This window comes from Mustela nigripes, chromosome 15, assembly GCF_022355385.1.
Source record: "Mustela nigripes isolate SB6536 chromosome 15, MUSNIG.SB6536, whole genome shotgun sequence".
Taxonomy (NCBI): domain Eukaryota; kingdom Metazoa; phylum Chordata; class Mammalia; order Carnivora; family Mustelidae; genus Mustela; species Mustela nigripes.
In genome coordinates this window covers 53,061,150-53,079,599 of record NC_081571.1, presented here as the reverse complement: position 1 = coordinate 53,079,599, position 18,450 = coordinate 53,061,150, and the positions used below count along the sequence as shown (strand labels likewise).

Sequence of the window (18,450 nt, the reverse complement as noted above, 5' to 3'; positions counted from 1 at the left end):
CCAATGCAGGGCTGGATCCCAGGACCCTGAGACTATGACCTGAGCCGAAGGCAGAGGCTTAACCCACTGAGCCACCCAGGCGCCCCCGTAAGAGACACTTAATGATAGAGAACAAACTGAGGGTTGCTGGAAGGTGGATGGGTGGAGGGATGGGCTAAATGGGGGATGGGGCTTCAGGAGGGCACTTGTGAGGAATTTAAAACACTGGGTGTTGTTTGTAAGTGATGAATCACTGAATTCTACTCCTGAAACCAATTTCACCATATATGTTAACTAAATAAACCTGAAATACAAAAAAACAAACAAGGGGCACCTGGGTGGCTCAGTGGGTTAAGCCTCTGCCTTTGGCTCAGGTCATGATCTCAGGGTCCTGGGATCGAGCCCCACATTGGGCTCTCTGCCCAGCGGGGAGTCTGCTTCCCCCTCTCTCTCTGCCTGCCTCTCTGCCTACTTGTGATCTCCATCTGTCAAATAAATAAATAAATACAATCTAAACAAACAAACAAACAAACAAGCTTTGTATCCTAACCTCTGGTTCAGAAAAAGAATGAAACCTTTGTGTTGAGGCCTTTGATCAGAGTAATTGTCAAGTTAACCTCTGCAGCTCACTGGCCTGCTCTTACTACTTCTTCCCACAGATTTGAACTGATACAGTGTGACCACATCCAGCAATAGGCCTGCTTTTAAACATTTGCACACCAACATTTGCACGCCAATAAACATTTCTTTATGCAAAATCTACAGGACTGTGTTCCTGGCAGTGTGAGGAATCAGGGAGTGGTTTTTCTTTCCTGGAAACTTTGCCACTGCTTGAGGACTCCCTGACCTAATGAGGTCCTACAAATTTTTCCCATTTAGTACTCAGCTAGTAAAAGAGATTTTATCATCACTAAGGACTTGTACCAGATGAGGCTTACTTTCAGCTCGTGAATGGCAACCTCGTTCCTCCTGACTTCTTACTTTTGGTCAGAACTGATTTCCTTTATTCATATCCATTGGCTCGACTGAGCACATTACAGGAATAGTGGTTACTGTTTATCGAAGTTATGTGCCAGTAACGATAATAGAAAATTCTTAGTTGTAAATTTGAAAAATTGCCGAGATAGTTGCCATTACTACCATTTTCTAATGAGAATGAAGCCTCAGAAATCGTTACTTAGCACGATGGCTCATACCTTATAATGGGTTGACCTAAGAATGAAGCACAAATCTGTCTGACTCCGAAGCCTATTGTCTTTTCACCGGGATTTAGGTAATTCCAAGACAATTTTAATTTTTTTGTCTACCTGGCTTTTTAAAGCACCGTGCTTTCTATTAAAATGACAAGGTGCCGTCTACTAATTGGTATGTATGTATTCAGCCTGGCTGAAGTTCACAGATGATTCAGAATTTTTTAGTAAGTGTAACTGAAGTTCTTTAGTTGGCGTTCCGGAAGTACGGTGATTTGTAAATTTGGATAATTGACATCTGCTGTTATTTCTTTTTTTTTTTTTAGAAAATTAAAAAAAATTTTTTTAAAAGATTTTATTTATTTATTTGAGAGAGAATGAGTGAGCGAGAACATGAGAGAGGAGAAGGTCACAGGGAGAGGCAGATTCCCCAAGGAGCTGGGAGCCCGATGGAGGACTCGATCCTGGGAGTCTGGGACCATGACCTGAGCCGAAGGCAGTCGCTCAACCAACTGAGCCACCCAGGCGCCCTGCTGTCGTTTCTTTAATATATTAGTTTCCTAATGTTTGTGGCTCCTTAAATGTCTCCGTAAAGACAGATACTCTAGTATGTTGAATGCGCATTTTAAGGAGTTGGTTGCATTCCATTTAATTAGAGCATCATTAGTGATAGTTTTTCTGATTCTGATTCTGAGCTTCATATAGACAAGAGCAGGTTTTATGATAACCCATCAGACTGCTCAGTCCAACAGGATGGATAAATTGAGGGCCCCATTACTTACAAACACTCAGTAGCCATTTTATTACAAGAGACAATGAATTATGCCATCACATTTTTCTTCCTGCGGCCCAGAGTCACGGTGTGCAGGACACAAACAATCTGAGTTCCTCTTTTTCTTTATTTTACGTGTCAAAAGACCAGCGCCTAAGTTTGCTATGACATTATATCCCCCTGTTACCAGGCTGAGAAGGAGGAATTCATGGAAGCGTGAAAGTGTTGTAGGACTGATGCCGATTTCCATAGTCTGATTAGAAGGACCTATTGCAGTAAACACTGTACTTCCTTCCCCGTTGCAGGGTATAAAGCATGTTGATCATTTTGGCTTCATCTGTCGGGAGTCAGCAGAGCCCGGGCTGGGCCAGTATATCTGTTACGTGTTCCAGTGTGCCAGCGAGTCTCTGGTAAGTGGCATGATTGTCGCCTGCGCGTGCCTGCCCATACCTCCGCCTGACACCGAGCCTCACAGAACTGCTACCCATGGAAAAAGAAGAGGGCATCCAGAAACAGGTTCCTGCTCTTTAAAGCAGCAGTAAGAAAAGAAAAACAAATTGTCCTGGTAATTTTTAAGCCTAGATACTTTCTTGACTTTAAGGAATTCAGTCATGTCATCAGGGCTATTTTTAAAAGGTAGGAAAAGACTAATAATAGGAGAAGAGCTGTTATTTTTTCCATTGCTCATGTAAGATGATAGGGAGGACCCACTGATCTCTTATTCTCTGAATTATTATAAGATCTTAGAGGAGGAAATTCTTTCATTAGCAGACCGGAGAGGGATTTTGTTTTCTTTCCTTATTTCATTAGCCATTGTTCTCATTTTTTTAAAAAAATTATTTTTTAATGGTCTTATTTTATCCTTCATTTTCTTTCTTTGGAGTTTGAAAGTCTGTTCTTCTTTCCAGCATCCTCTCCTCACCCCCTCTACCTGCCCCTTTATGACAGCAGTTGAAATTGAAGAAATATTTAAGGCAAACTTAGAAGTACCTGTGAGTGACTAAACGTATTTTAATAATCTTCCCTAAAATTTTTTACTTCTTCTTCCACTTGTATTATCTCTCCTAACCATTTTAATATCAACCCTTAGGTCCGTGAGCATACTTTGAAGAAAAATATTTCCTCGGGCATATAATCCTCCTACAAACATTTCTCCTGGGAAAACACACACCACTTAGACATAGTCAACAAGCCAGGCAGCATTCTTCTCATTTCTTTGGTGCCATCATTTCTGCTCGATTTTGGCTTTCCATATTCACCCCGTGGAAGGAATACGGAAGTGTAGGAATAATGACGAAATGGGAGTCAATTGATTCAAAGGCACTTTCTGATTATGGCCCTCTGGGTCTCACCTTGTTTTCTCTGGGGAATATAGCACTCCCGTCACTAACAGTTTCTTCCAGAGAATTCCATTTGTCTTTCATTCTCACGCTAGATAATTAGCCGTACCTAGGAAAAGTCCACATGTTGAGATCCAGGTGTTCTTGGTATCGTAGTTTCAATTCAGGATTCGAGATAGAAATTTGAGAGTTGCTATTATGTAAATGACAGCTGAAGTCATAGAACAGTGAGCACAGGCAGGGGGAGAGAGCCCGAGAGAACCAGTGACCCAGCACTAGAAAGTGCCAACCAAGTGAGACGTAGTTAGAAAGGAAGGTGAGGAGAATCTGCTGTCCCGCTGGCCGCTCACGCCTCACTCCCTCCTTCCTTCATCCACTGTCCACGATAAGGTTGATTCTTCCACGTTCTGTATCCCTTTCTGAAACTTATCCTGTATTCCGTGTTTTATCTCGGCATCTCCATTTTCCCAGCTTCCCAGTGTAGATATTGTAACACATTCTCCTTCACCTTCCATATCCATGTGTTCACCAGAGCCTGTTAACACAAAGACAAAGTTTCCCTATCCATTTCTCTTCCTTTCCCTCTCTACCTGATTCTGGGCATTCATCTTCCCGACTTAGACTCCCATGCTAGTGTCCTCACTAGTCTCCCTGCCACTAGCTTAATCTGTCATCTGTCCACTTCCCACGTCCTGCTCTAGCTTTTTTTTCTCACAAAATTTCCAGGAACCATTTTATGCCTTCTTGTTAAGAGACAAATCTAGATTGTGTGGCATCCCCCCGGGATGCCTCTCCCTTTCAGGACCCTGTCCTCACACAGGCTATCCCATCTCCTCAGCTGGTCCCTAGGCCGGACAGTGAGGCTGGTGTGGCGATCGCTGTGGTGTAGCTTTCCTTTCGTACGCTACCGGAGCCTCCAGTGGTTCATGTGAGGTTCGCAAGGGATCAGGGATTGAAGGGAGGGGCTGGGGTCGAAACTCTGAGATCACTCTTGGTTGCACAGAGCCAGGAGGCCACTGTGTCAGAGAGACCAGAGCTGGGGCTCCTGCGTTTAGATCATCAGGCAGAGAAAGTGGCCATGTGGGTCTCAGGGTCTGCCCTGCTGTGGAATAAGGAGATAATGCTCTGTTTTCATCACCTATTTTTCACATTCTTGCTTTCCTGTGACTTGAATCCCCTTCTTCTTTTCTACCTTGGATTTGTACACATCCTAGTGAAGTATTTTTGGATTTTTTTTTTTTTTTTGGGTAGAAATTGACTTTTTTTTAGTTACTCTGTTATCACTGCTCTGGCCAGATATTGTACCTAGGTCTTTAACAGTTCCTATTAATCCCCGCTCTTACTTGTTTACATAGCTTTCTAGTTCACTAGACTGTGAATCCCACAAGGTCAAGAGTGTTTCTAGAGTAGCAGGTGCCTGGTAAGTGTATTTTGAGTGAGGGAGTGCGTTACTCTTAACTTCAGGCAAGTGCTGTCTAGGTACCTGTGAATCTCATTACTGTGTAGCCTGCATTAAGAGGAAAACTACATTAAAACCTTCTTATTCGCAACCTCATTTATAGCTTTTATTTTGTTTGTGGTTTTAGGATTTTTTTTCTTCCTCATACATGTAGAATGAGTTTTTGAAACAGGGAGTCAGAGTGGAAGGTCTGGGAACATGCTGTATTTTCCACTGACTAAGGCAACAGACCAGCCTGGCTGAGAATGTCTTCCTCTCACACACAGGCTCCATCAGACTTGCCCTTTTGGCACTGTTATTGAAGGACAGCAGGCCTTCCCTAGAATATTTTAAAACTTGTAGATTCTTGTTTTATCAGTAAGCATCTTAACTGAAGAGCGGGCGTCAGAAGTGCAATCTAGAAGAAAAATTAAATGAGAGTTCCTGTATAAAAGGGGATGGTCCAAGCAGCTGACATAGGGAACAGAGCAAAACAGTTAATTAATTATTATAGGTCTAAGGGGTATATGACTGATGTGGCTTGGCAGTTGTATAAGACAAAGTATTGGAAAACCACACATGCTGACTTATCTTCTCTGTGCAAAAAGAATATACACCAGCATTTTCTTTTCCATCTTTGTGACAATTGCTGTGAAGTGATGAACAGCGTAGTGTTTGCATGGGTCCTGAAGAGTTACACTCCAAGTTTAGATGCTCGATATGACTTCCTTCCTTCCTTTGTAAAATAGCTGTCGGCAGTTGACTTCATCTGGTTTAAACAAGCCTTGAGATTTGGGGAAAACACCATTTTTGCATTCTCCAAAATTGGTTTAAAAGGTGTGGGGAAAAAATGAAAGTTGCTGCTGATAGACAAAGAAAAAGTAAAACCCCACAGATGCAGACGTTGGTATCCAAGAAATGTCTCAGGCTTCTGAGACACACTATGTCTATAGGGTTTAATAGTTTACATTTTTTCCAGAGAATTAAACTAGGTAATCCTGTGAAGTCCTTACACATTCTGTGATTCTTCGGCTTATTCCTAAATGCCATAAAATACCTAAGTTTGGTGCATAAATGCTTATGAACATCATCTTCATTACGGATTTTTACCTTAATATCATAAATTGGCTTTCTTTATCTCATCTCAAGTATGAGATTTCACTGGAAATTTAATTTTGCGTGATGGTAATGCTAAGAATACACGCCTTCTGTTTGCATATGATTGATTTATCTTTGTGCATTCCTTTACTTTTAGCCTTTTAACAAAAAAATCCTATGATTTTTTGTTGTTGTTGTATCTAGAATGAAACATGTTACTCCTACTGCATTTGAACTTTTAGTTGATATGATCCCGTGATAGAATTTATAGGCCATCTAAAAAAAAGTGATGTATCTAAAAAGCAAAACATTTAATATTCTAAAAGTCAAATAAAGAATTTAGTACTATTTGTGTCAGAAAGAAATTGGTAGCCACGTATTAGACACCGTTGAAATGGCCTCTTATTTCATCTAGAAATAGAGAAGAAAACATGAAAGTTCAGTATTTTCACTGGAGGTCTTTTACAAGGTAGTATTACTAAATAACAAATCCATATGAAAGCTAAGCCGATAACTCATCCCCTCAGTGCCTTTAACAAATGAGAAACAAGAAGGTAGAAGCAAACATATGCATAAGTAATTGAAATTGTTTTTGAATACATATATAACAAGGCAAATGAAATGAAACTTTAAAGGCATTAAGCATGTAGTGCTTTTATTTTAAAGGACAAGAAATCTTATAATTTTTTAATTATTGCATGAAAGAACAGACTTTATGATTAACCCATTTTTATTTATGGAACAGTGTGAAATTATTCATAAGCCTTTTAAAAACTTGGAAACATAGTAAAACGTAACTAGATAATGACTGGCTGCTTACTGCTTGATGTCTCCTTTTAGTAATAATATTAGAAGAATAAAGTTGCTTTTCATTCCAGGTTCTTCATACACTCACTTGCAAAAGTAGATTAAATCCTTTAAATAATAGTTTATTCTTAAACCAGGCTGAAGGGGGAGGGGAAAGAAAGTCTTTTAAAAGGTGGTTTTCAGTATCAAAGCTAGCTGGGTGAGGCCCTTGGTACCCCACAGCTCTGCACTGAAGTTTGAGACGTTCTGCAAAACCACAGCTTACATTGATGATGGCATCACAGAGACATGGCCTGAAGTGGGTTAGCAGTGCAGGAGCGTGAGCTGATAGTTGACCCCAGAGAAGCAAGCAGGAAACTAGAATGCTAGATTCACACTTCTTGATTGAGTCACTGGAAGGGCTAGGGAGAAACCAGCTGGTAGTTTTCAAACTGCTGACCTAGTGGTGAGACCCAGCTGTGGGACAGCCTAATGTCAGAACTTCTTAGTTTCGCACATAAGAAGGGAAATGATGACAAATTAGCAAACAGAGAGATAAGACTGACAGCCTTCACTGACTTCCTCAACATTCGTTACATTGAACTCTTTCCCCTCCATCACAGAACTTTGCTTAAACCCATGTTTTGTTTTTACACTAAAAGTGATCCAGAAGGATAAAATAAATAGGATAGCTATTACCAAAGGTGGACAATGAACCTATTTTGTTGCTCCTTATATATTGCAGATGTTAGGTTCCCCCAATAATGGGTCCGTGATTAAATGAGCGAGATTGATACAAAGCGAAGGTTAAGTAAAGCTTTATTTCGCGCCAAGCATCAAGAATCAAACCTAACGTTCGGGGTCGCGCCTCTTACAGAGAGGGCAACTCCTCTCTGCTTCACAGGCTAGCTTTTAAGGACGAAGGCCATGCGGTTGGGCCTGGCTGCGCACAGGTCACCAATGAAATTGTTAACACACAGAGAAAGCTGCACAGTCATGTTAGGTCACACATAAGTGACCAATTGAATTACAATTTACCCTAGTAGATTTTTGAACTAGCCTATCACCTTGGTCAGAATTGGCACCTTGGGCGGGGAGACCAGTATGCGTACCCCCACTGATCAGATGTCTCCACCTGGCCTGATCCATCCTTGTATTCGGGCTTTGTTACCTGGGACTGGTTTCTGGGACTTTTTTTAAGTAAGTCCCCTGGGGGAAGGAGGGCAGGGACAGTTTAAGTTTTAAACAACAAAGTTATTGTTTAACGGGATGGAAGCACTCTGGCTAAACAGATCCTTACAGCAGACAGACTACTTAATGGAACAAAGATCGAACTGACTGTCAGTCAAACCGTCAGTGAAGGTGTCACACTTAGTGGGATCTAAAACTAGCCTCCAAGTACTCAGTGTTACACACACGAAAATGGTCTTCCTCTGTCTAGCTTTCAGGGATAGTATAATTGAAGGTCAAACTTTACAGTTGATATTTTCTCTCTACTTGCTCTGTAGTCACCAGATTCCATTATTGATTATTTAGTTTGCATCCACAAAGTCTCATTGTTGCTGCTGGGCTTTTAATGTGTTGCTGTGAAGGCACACTTTTTTAGAGACCTGTGTTATGTTCCTTCTCGTAGGTGGATGAGGTAATGCTGACTCTGAGACAGGCCTTCAGCACCGCGGCTGCCCTGCAGAGCGCCAAGACCCAGATTAAGCTGTGCGAGGCCTGCCCTATGCACTCTCTGCATAAGCTCTGTGAAAGGATTGAAGGTACCATAGAACGGGCGGGGGCGAAAGGAGTTCGCTTTGGCATCTGGGAAATGAGAAAGTCGTTACTGTGGGCGGTTGGGTCTTTGTTTCCAGGTGAAACCAGAGCCCAAAGAATCATTTCTCACATCTGGTCAAATTTGTGTTTGCAGTCTCTCTGAGGTGCTTGCCTTTTTCCCCTCCTCTTTCTTTCTCTTTTTCATTTTTAATTCTTTTTCTCTGAAGGCAGACTCGAGGAAGGGAGTCGTGTTTCCCACAGCTCTTAAGACTGCTGTGTACTCAGTGGGAACTGACCAAATATTTGTCGAATGGGTGAAGAGAGGCAAAAGCGTCCCACAAAGTCAACTGTTTATTGAAGCCTCTTTTTATTCCCCTCTCACTTGATGATGTGTTCCTTTCCCCTAAAAATGTAGAACTGGAATGAACCTTGTGTGGCTTTTGAGGGACATTTGAAAATGAGAGAGATCATGGATGTGATACCATGAAGCAGGTTTTTTTTAAAAAAAAGTGTTCTGAGGAGGGGAAATGAGGACGAGCTGACTCTGGGACTCACATTCCCTTTCTCCTCATTATCTCTTATTAACAAGAAAGGTTGGAAACTACTTCACAGGAGAAGAAATGCAGTTCGATAAACACTTGTTAAGCATCTGCCATGTGCCAAGCATTGTGGCACTAGGCGATACAGAAATGGTTGAGCTGTGGGCTATGCCTTCAGAAGCCTGCTGCCCAGAGTGGAAGCCAGTTAATGCAATTCAGGATGACAGCTGTTACGATAGATGGGGAGAATGCAGGTGCCAGAACATGGCAGAGGACAGCCCTGTCAGTGTAAATGCAAATTGTGATTTCTGTTCAGTAGACAGCAAGATCATAGGCACAGGGCAAAACTGATGATGCATAGCAGTGTTTGTTGAATATCCGTTCAGCTATGTGATCTAGGACTATTTAAATGTAATATTCAGATTTAAAAATTTATAATTTACCTGATGCATATTATTTTTGCATCTGTACCTTTACAAAAATGGAAAATTCTTTGATGTACAGTGAAGAGAACATTATAAATCTGTGGCAGAAGGCTGAATGGCTCAGGAAAGAGCGTTGGATCAATTTGTTATCCAAAGAGAGAAAGAGTCCTTCCACTTTTCTTGCTCAAGATACTCTCTAGGTGGATCAAACCCCTCACTGTAAACAAAATATTAAAATCATTAAAAGAAAATAAGAATATTCTGGTGTCCTTAAACAAGGAAACCTTTATTGAGATACAAAAATGCAAAAGCTGTTAATAAAAGAAGACATTGACAGATTCGACCTCATCAAAATTTATATTTTTTACATAACAACTGTTGCCTTGGAAGTTAAATGAGAAGATAGCAGATTGGTAACCAGAATGTATTAGAACTCTTAGTGTTTGAACGAGAAAGATGAAACTACCAGTGGGAAATGACACAATTTCTATTTAAAAACACTCATATGAAAAGGAAATGAAAAGGTCCAATAATAAAAATGAGAAGATTTTTTAACCTCATTAGATGTTAGAGACATGAAAATGGAAACAACAATAAGATAGTCATCAGATTAACTGTTGGTGAAATTGTGGAGATATTGATACATTTATGTGAGGCTGAATATAGTGTGACCTAAGATACCCATTTTGGGGTACAGTTGATAGAAATTTATTAACCTGAAATTATCCACCAGTTCCCTGTCTTGGTAAGAGAAACTCACATAGGTTTAGAAGGTGACCTTTTCAAAGTTTTATTGTTTCTAAATAAGGGAAAATTGGAAACAACTCAAATGTATCAGTATGTATCAGTAGCATAACTAAAGTATGTTCATACAATGGAACAGTTAATAGGAATGAATTCCCATTGTTTATCGACTTGGATACATCTCAAATATCGACTTGGATACATCTCAAAATTACATAATTGAGTGAAATGATAACATGCTGAATAACACATACACTTTGTTATACCTGGAAAAATACATAAAATAATACCCTGCATTTCTTTTTAAAAGAAACTTAATATGGTCTATTTTTAGATTTATAGGAAAGTCACAGAGTTTCCAAATGTTTGTCCCCCATCCTCTCCAGCTGTTAACATCTTACATAGCCCAGTGCAATGTGCAGAACAGGAAATTAACATTGGTACAGTGTTATTATCCCAACCAAACATTTCATTTGCTCTTCACCAGTTGTTTTATTCGTGTCTTTTTCTGTTCTGGGATCCCAGTCAGGATTCTAGTGTGTGTGTGGTTGTTGCCTTACCCTGGTCTCCTGCAGTCTGCGGCTCCTGCTCAGTCTTTCTTTGTCCTCCGTGACCTAGACTGGTTACTTTGGTTGCTTTGACTGGTTACGGATTACTTTGCTGGATGTCCCTCAGTTCCCCCTGTTTGATGTCTTCTTACTGAGACTAAGGGTGCTCCTCCCAGCAAGAAATGGCACGGCCTCTTTCTAGTGCCTCCTGTCAGGGGCTTGTGATGTTGAGGAGTTCATTACTGGTCATGTTGGCCTTTATCACCTGGTCCAGGTGCTCTCAGCAAATTTCTGCTGTAAAATTACTACTCTTTCCTCTGAAGCCAACAAACATTTTAGGGATGATATCTTGAATCTACACAAATTTCTTGTCTCTTATGCTTTTGCTCACTGATTCTACTACCTATCATAGGCAAACTTAGCTCTATCTATAATAATTAAATATTTTAAAAATGTAGAATTTCTCTTACTTGGGTAATAAAATATAAAGCAAATAAACACAGTATTATCTTACTCAGAGGAAAATAGCTCTTTTGTTTTTAAAAAAAATTTGTGGGGTGCTTCAGTGCCTCAGTTGGTTGACTGTCTGTCTACCTTCGGCTTGGGTCATGACCTCCAGGTCCTGGGATCTCCTGGTCCTGGGATAGAACCCCATGTCAGCCTCCCAGCTCAGGGGGGAGTCTGCTTCTCCCTCACCCTCTACCTGTCTCCCTGTTTGTGCTCTCTTTGTCTCTCTTTCAAATGAATAAAAAAAAAAAGAAAAAAATTATAAAACCAAAACTGTTTTCATGGGAAATGTTTTTGCCCAAGGACTTGATATAAATTATGTGTAAGAGTGTGAAAGATACAAAAATAACATGATCGAAAGAGGTAACGATTTCATGGTGGAATAATAACACTAATTATGTCACTAGGTACTGTCGCTATTCCTGAAATTTTGTTACCATGGAACAAGACCTGCACGAGGAGGAGAGATTCCTGTTTATGCTGTGGCTCTGCCTTTTAATATTATTCATATTAAATTGGTATTTAAGCTTAGACATTTCGGGCAATGTTAGTATTCACTGATGAGTTTCTACGGTGTCTGTGTCTGTTCGTATACTAAATGGCACCTGGTTATGGTGGTGATTTGGTATCCTTTAGAAACTTCTGGTTAATAATTCTGACTTCATGATAACTGACATGTAAGAGTTTCATCTAGCCTTCATCATTTTGTGGTAGTGTTTCAAGGTGTGTTCCAAGGTCTCCAAGGTCTCCTCCTGGAACACCTCTCCTTGAGAAGATTTAACCTCAGAGCCTGCTGGCAAAGGGACAAGCTGTCATGCATGATATATGCACTTTGATTTCTGCAGTTACGCTCTGCTTAATACTTATCCCTATCATTTTACATAGGTCTCTACCCTCCGAGAGCCAAGCTGGTCATACAGAGGCATCTCTCATCACTGACAGATAACGAGCAAGCGGACATCTTTGAGCGAGTTCAGGTAACGTGATTTATATTCTCCCAAATAAGATATAAGAAACGAGAATTGGATTCTGTTTTTATAGGTTTTTTTTTTTTTCACTCCTCTCTGAAGCTAAAGATAAATATCCTATTGTGCTATATGTGATAGTAGCGAGAATACCACTGCTACTCTTGTTTCTGAGAGCAGTGAAACACTTCGCGTTGTTTATGTCTGTCTGCCAGACACATAAAACCAAGTGGGAACACAATAAAATGAGACAAGCTGTGTTGCGTCATGTGCTTTTGGTTTGTCTGTTGGACAGAAAATGAAGCCCGTCAGTGACCAGGAGGAGAATGAACTTGTGATTTTACATCTGAGGCAGCTGTGTGAAGCCAAGCAGAAGACACACATTCACATTGGAGAAGGCCCATCGGTGAGGAGATGCTTTTTTTTTCCCTTGACCTACTTTTGTCGTGTTTATATATTTGGTCTAAGTATCACAGAAGAGGTGAAAGGAGTTTCTTTTCTTTATGTTCTCACCTTTAGGGCCAAACTTCTAACAGCTCAGATTTATTTTTCAGCATCTTCCGAGTTTTATAGGAGGTTTTAACATTGAGATAAAATACTGATCGGTTTTAAAATGTGAAAAAAATGGGTTCTTGGTATAAAAACAGTAATAACAAATGCTCATGATTTAGAATGAATATGCTTTATTGGTTATATTGATCCATTTTATTTCAAATTCATACAAACATTTTATTTCATTACAAGTTTACGCAACCTTGAAGGGTAAATAGCAAACACCCAAAGAAGCAGTAGTATTGGAAATAGCCATTTTAGAGACAAAGGAAGGTCTGGTATTTTTATGCACGTGGTTGAGAATGTGTTTCCAACTGCATCTAGATAACACAAGACACCAACAATAGCCTTGTAAGGAGATTATGACATAGTTACTTCTCAGTAACACGCAGTCAGGTTAGTCTGTATTTCAGTCTGTTCAGAAGACATCACATATCACTTTCTTTAGTGATTCCTGAATTGTATTCATAGAACTAGCTCCTTGAGAGAAACTTCTTTGAGCCAAGCTGTGTGATAATGGTGAACCAAAAAGAGATGAATGAGTCCTCCAGGGAAGAGCTCAAGTATTGGGAAGGGGAATAATGCAAATCGGTAAATGGACACGTAGGACAGAGGCAACAGTCAGACTTCTTAAAAGAATGTGCAGTGAGCTCAAAAGTAGCTATGTGTTTGCTTTAGGGTCAGAATACAGAGTAAGGATGGAGGGAAGAATTCAAGAATTCAAGAGGAAGAAATGTTTTGGTGGGGATGCAGGGGACCAAAGTTTTAGGGAAGATAGTTTGTTAATGGAAAAAGTCGAGGAAGTGTTTTTTAAGAAAGGGACATTGAGCACAAAGTTATGCAGTAACAGACCAGAACATACTCCATGGAGGCCTTCAGAATACTTACTGGGTTTTTAGGATGCCCTTGGGATTGATGGGGAAATAATGGCTGGGAAGATAGGCAGTGGCGAGATGATGAAGAACTTTAAGTGCTAAGGCTGACTTTGTCATTGAAGGTAAGAGCATGAGATCAGATTTGTAATTTAAGGAGATAATTCTGGGGCACCTGAGTGGCTCAGTCTGTTGAGCGTCTGCCTTCAGCTCAGGTCATGATCCCAGAGTCCTGGAATTGAGTCCCACATTGGGCTCCATGCTTAGTGGGGAGCCTGCTTCTCCCTCTGGTGCTCCCCTTGCTTGTGATCTGTCTCCTTCTTTCTCTCTGACGGATAAATAAATAAAATCTTAAAAAAAAAAAAGATAATACTGTTGTCATAGTGATGGCTGATTTGTGGGACAGGTTGATGGGTGAAGGGGTTGACAGGGATAGGGCTGAAGTCATATTTCCAAATCAGGAGAATTTTGTAATAGAATATGCAAGGAGTGATTCATGTAATTATTGCACAAACTTTGATCAAGTTGCATACTGTGCACTAGGCAATGATGTTGAATAATGACCGCTCTTTTCTGCCATCAAATTGTTGAGGAGGAGAAATCAACATGTAATCAAATAAAGTAAAATATGGAGATATGGTGGGATTGGTATAATGATACAAGTATGCCCCAGACAGACAGAACACTGGTACATAAATAGATTGAGTGATTCTGTCTTTAAAAATTTATTTTGTCTTGGAGAGAAGCTGAGCTAGAGCACTACAGGAGATGTGGGGAGGGGAATGAGATGAGCGATTTGGAGGCATGCTCATCGGGACTTTGCGTGTGACCCGGGAACATGTGTCAAGGAAGGGAAAGGGGATTGCTGGGAGACACTTAAGGCTGTTGGATGGGGGGGAGGGGATGAAATTGAGCTGGAAAACAGTAAGAAAACAAGTGTGGGACAAGGGGTGGAAATAAGAAATAGGAGTTAAGGGTTAGAAGTGTGTTTGAGGGACGCCTGGGTGGCTCAGGCAGTTGTGTCTGACTCCTGATTTCAGCTCAGGTCATGATCTCAGGGTGGTGAGATCGAGCCCCGCATCAGGCTCTGTGCTGGACATAGATCCTGCTTCAGATTTTCTCTCTTCCTCTCCTTCTGCCCCCATCCGTGTGTGCTCTCTCTCTCTCCACCTCCCCCCCCACAAAAAAGGGAAAAAGAAATGTGTTTGAGATTTAATTAGAAAAATGGACTTGGTGCTCACAGAGGTATTTGAGTAGATGTAAATATGGAAGACAATGAACTTTGGCATAGATTTGAAGTCAAAGTGGAGGTACTGAGGGACCCTTGCATTTCACGTAACCAGTGAACTAAAATGGTACCAGCAAAAACGACTGAAAGAGGATGATAGGGTGGAAAGAGACTGGAAGAGATTTGCTATCGTGGGTGACCAAGGTAGGGGAAAAGTTCAAGTTAGAACATCAAGCCATGTTCGGCGACACAGGAAGGTCAAGAAACGTAAAGACTGAAATCTGTTAATGGATTTGCTGATTTTAGTTCCTGGTGGTGATAGTGATGTTGACTAGATGCCCAAAGCAGCGTGTGAGCAGGAATATGCATCTTCTTGGTGATGGAGGGCACTAAAGATCCCAGAATAGGAGACTTTTTTTTTTTTTTTAATGTTTAATACAAGTTGGCTGATTAATTGAAAATGTGGGGATGTGGTCTTTTTTTAAAAACTATTTTTATTAACATATAATGTATTATTTGCCCCAGGGATACAGGTCTGTGAATCATCAGGCTTACACATTTCACAGCACTCACCATAGCATGTACTCTCCCCAATGTCCATAATCCAGCCACCTTCTCCCTGCTCCCTCACCCCCCAGCAACTCTCAGTTTGTCTTGTGAGATTAAGACTCTCTTATGGTTTGTCTCCCTCCTGATCCCATCTTGTTTCATTTTCCCCTTCCCTACCCCTCATAAGCCCCCACTCTGCCTCTCAAATTCCTCATATCAGAAAGATCAAATGATAGTTGTCTTTCTCTAATTGACTTATTTCGTTCAGCACAATACTCTCTAGTTCCATCCACATTGTTGCAAATGGCAATATTTCCTTTCCTTTGATGGCTGCATAGTATTCCATTGTGTATGTATGTGTATGTATATTTTTATACACCATATCTTCTTTATCCATTCATCTGTTGATGGACATTTAGATTCTTCCCATAGTTTGGCTATTGTGGACATTGCTGCTATAAACATTTCGGGTTCATGTGCCCCTTTGGATCACTACATTTGTATCTTTAGGGTAAATACCCAGTAGTGCAAATGCTGGGTCGTAGGGTAGCTCTATTTTTGGCTTTTTGAGGAACCTCCATGCTGTTTTCCAGAGTGGCTGCCCCAGCTTGCTTTCCCACCAACAGTGTAGGAGGGTTCCCCTTTCTTTGTATCCTCGCCAACATCAGTCGTTTCCTGACTTGTTAATTTTAGCCATTCTGACTGGTATGAGGTGGTATTTCATTGTGGTTTTGATTTGTATTTCCCTGATACCGAGTGACGTAGAGAACTTTTTCATGTGTCTGTTGCCCATCTGGATGTCTTCTTTACAGAAATGTCTGTTCATGTCTTCTCTCCATTTCTTGATTGGATTATTTGCTGGAACAGGAGACTTTAACAAATTGTTTTCTTGCTAGTAGTTAAGTTCAGTCTAAGTCTTTCCCTTCTATGTCCCTCCCTCCTTCCTTTCTTCCTTTCATTTATTCGTATTAACTGAGCAGCTACTATGTCAGGCACTGTGCTAAGTACCCAATACAATTTCCCTATTTTAGTCATGTTCTTTGCCTGAAAGCCTGAAAAGAATGTCCTCTCAGTCCTTTATCCACACCTGAGCTCAGTCCATTCTACATCCGTATTCATTGTTTTCTTTCCTTTCTTAATGGGGGTTGTATTTCTTTTTATCAGTAGCTTAGATCTGTTAGCCAATTCTAATGTGGACCTTTTATTGCCTTCTGTATGGACTGTGCTGAATTCTCTCATCTGTCTTTCAGTTTCTGATTTTCTGTCCTTTAGGTGATTTTTGAATAGTCCTTTCAGATAAATCTCCCCCCAAATATTACTTTTACAGTGATGCCCCCTCTGCTTATAAATTCTGATCAGCGATTTCTTCCTACTTAAAATTTCATCTCCAGCCTCACTTTTCCAAGTTAACCTTGACCTACTTTCCTTAGTTTTAGCCAAACACCTGCACTGACTCCCTGTCCCATGAGCATTGGTCTTCATGGTTTTGCTAACATCATCTCCCATGCTGGGAACTTCTCTATCCCCATTTTTTTTTTTTTTCTGCCTGTAGAATCTTGTCTATTTTTTTATTCCTGCCATTGAGACCTGCAACCAATTTTTATGCTTCCAGATTTGATACATGTTGCTTTGTGTTACTGTTTAATGTGAATATATTCTGTTCTCAAACAAATAATAAAGTGTCTCTCTTGGAAATTTTCTAGCACTGCCAACATAGTAGCTTGTTAGTGCAACAGAAAAAACAGAGAGAGAACCTAGTATAGTGGACATATTGTAGATTCTCGTTCAGCTTAGTACTATCAGTGAGTACTTGTTGATTTTAAAGATAAATGACTCACTCACAAATGAAAATGGGATTGTCACAGAGGCATTAGCAAGATTCAGTTTTACTAGAAGATGCTGTGTTCTTTGAGAGTGATTTTCTGTGTTTTCCTTGGTAATTTGGATATAAAATATTCAGCTTGGAGAGGGATGATTATAGTTGTTAATCAGAATAACAGTAAAAATTGACATCTCAAGTTTAATTTTTGTTAAATGCCAACAGGAATATATTAGCAGAAAGAAAGGCATAAAGGAAAGATCTTCTGTGGTTTTTTTATTACTTATAATATTAAAAAGTGAACCCTTGCCCTTATAATCTGTATGCTCACATTGTGGAACCTAAATTATTACTCCTTAATAGAGCTACAGAAGAATTCTTGTGCTTCTTAATGGCTTAGTCAAGCCCATATTTAAAGCCTTATTTAACCTCGAGCATTTCTAAACTAAAATTTATCTGTTTTTCTTTCTATAGACTATTTCAAATAGTACAATCCCGGAAAATGCAACAAGCAGTGGAAGGTTTAAACTTGACATTCTGAAAAATAAAGCGAAGAGATCTTTAACTAGCTCCCTGGAAAATATCTTCTCAAGGGTAAGATTAAACTGAGATGCTCTCAATTAGATATTAATGTCGGTGTTTGCAACTGTTTTCACTTTCAACTGACTCATGGAAAATTTCCTTTAAAAAAAAAACACAACAAACTACTAAGATAACTTTAATGTAGTTAACTGACTTTATTTTTTAATTTTCTTTTTAGTTAACTGACTTAAGTAATCTCATGATTTATTCTGATGCCTCTAATATCTAAGTTTGAGAAGAGATTTAGTAGTAGAGACATATGTATAAAAAAGGGGAAATAGAATATTGACGTCCACTATTATATGAACTTATTATCATTTGTCACATAAAGTTATAAAGTGAGCTTCATTTTGCTATTATTAAGAGCTGACAGGAAATACTGAAATAGTATTAATAGGAATTTATGTATTCTATTTATTTTGTGTTTTATTTTACTATCAAAAGTGATTTCTCTTCCCTTCATTTTTCTCTTCCTGAATAATTCAGTCCTAAAGCTCTTAGATGAGCCCAGGCAAGGTAGATATCTTAGAGCTGGGGGGTGGGGGACCCACAGTGGCTCACAGTGGGGATACAGAGGCTCATGAGGTGCTGTGTGGGGGGTGGCCTAGTGCAGCATGGGGAAACGAGAGTGTGGTGAGGAGGATATCCATGTAGGAGGGCAATCTGGTTCAGGAGGTCAGAGCTAGAGCCAACAAGGAAACCCGTCCTGCAGAAGGATGGCCCAGTGCAGGGTGTCACAGCCAGCGTGAGTGGAGG

The 18,450-nt window shown here is 40.1% G+C and overlaps 1 protein-coding gene across 3 annotated transcripts in view; it reads left to right on the top strand.

Moving 5' to 3' along the window:
* Nucleotides 1-18,450, top strand: part of TBC1D4 (TBC1 domain family member 4) — a 187,249-nt gene that overhangs the window by 121,105 nt on the left and 47,694 nt on the right. For all 3 annotated transcript variants that reach the window (XM_059377878.1, XM_059377877.1, XM_059377879.1), the window contains exons 4-8: nucleotides 2,247-2,351; nucleotides 8,237-8,369; nucleotides 12,013-12,104; nucleotides 12,388-12,498; nucleotides 17,587-17,706. In XM_059377878.1, coding sequence (XP_059233861.1) covers nucleotides 2,247-2,351; nucleotides 8,237-8,369; nucleotides 12,013-12,104; nucleotides 12,388-12,498; nucleotides 17,587-17,706 — 561 coding nt within the window. The remainder of the gene's footprint in view (nucleotides 1-2,246; nucleotides 2,352-8,236; nucleotides 8,370-12,012; nucleotides 12,105-12,387; nucleotides 12,499-17,586; nucleotides 17,707-18,450) is intronic.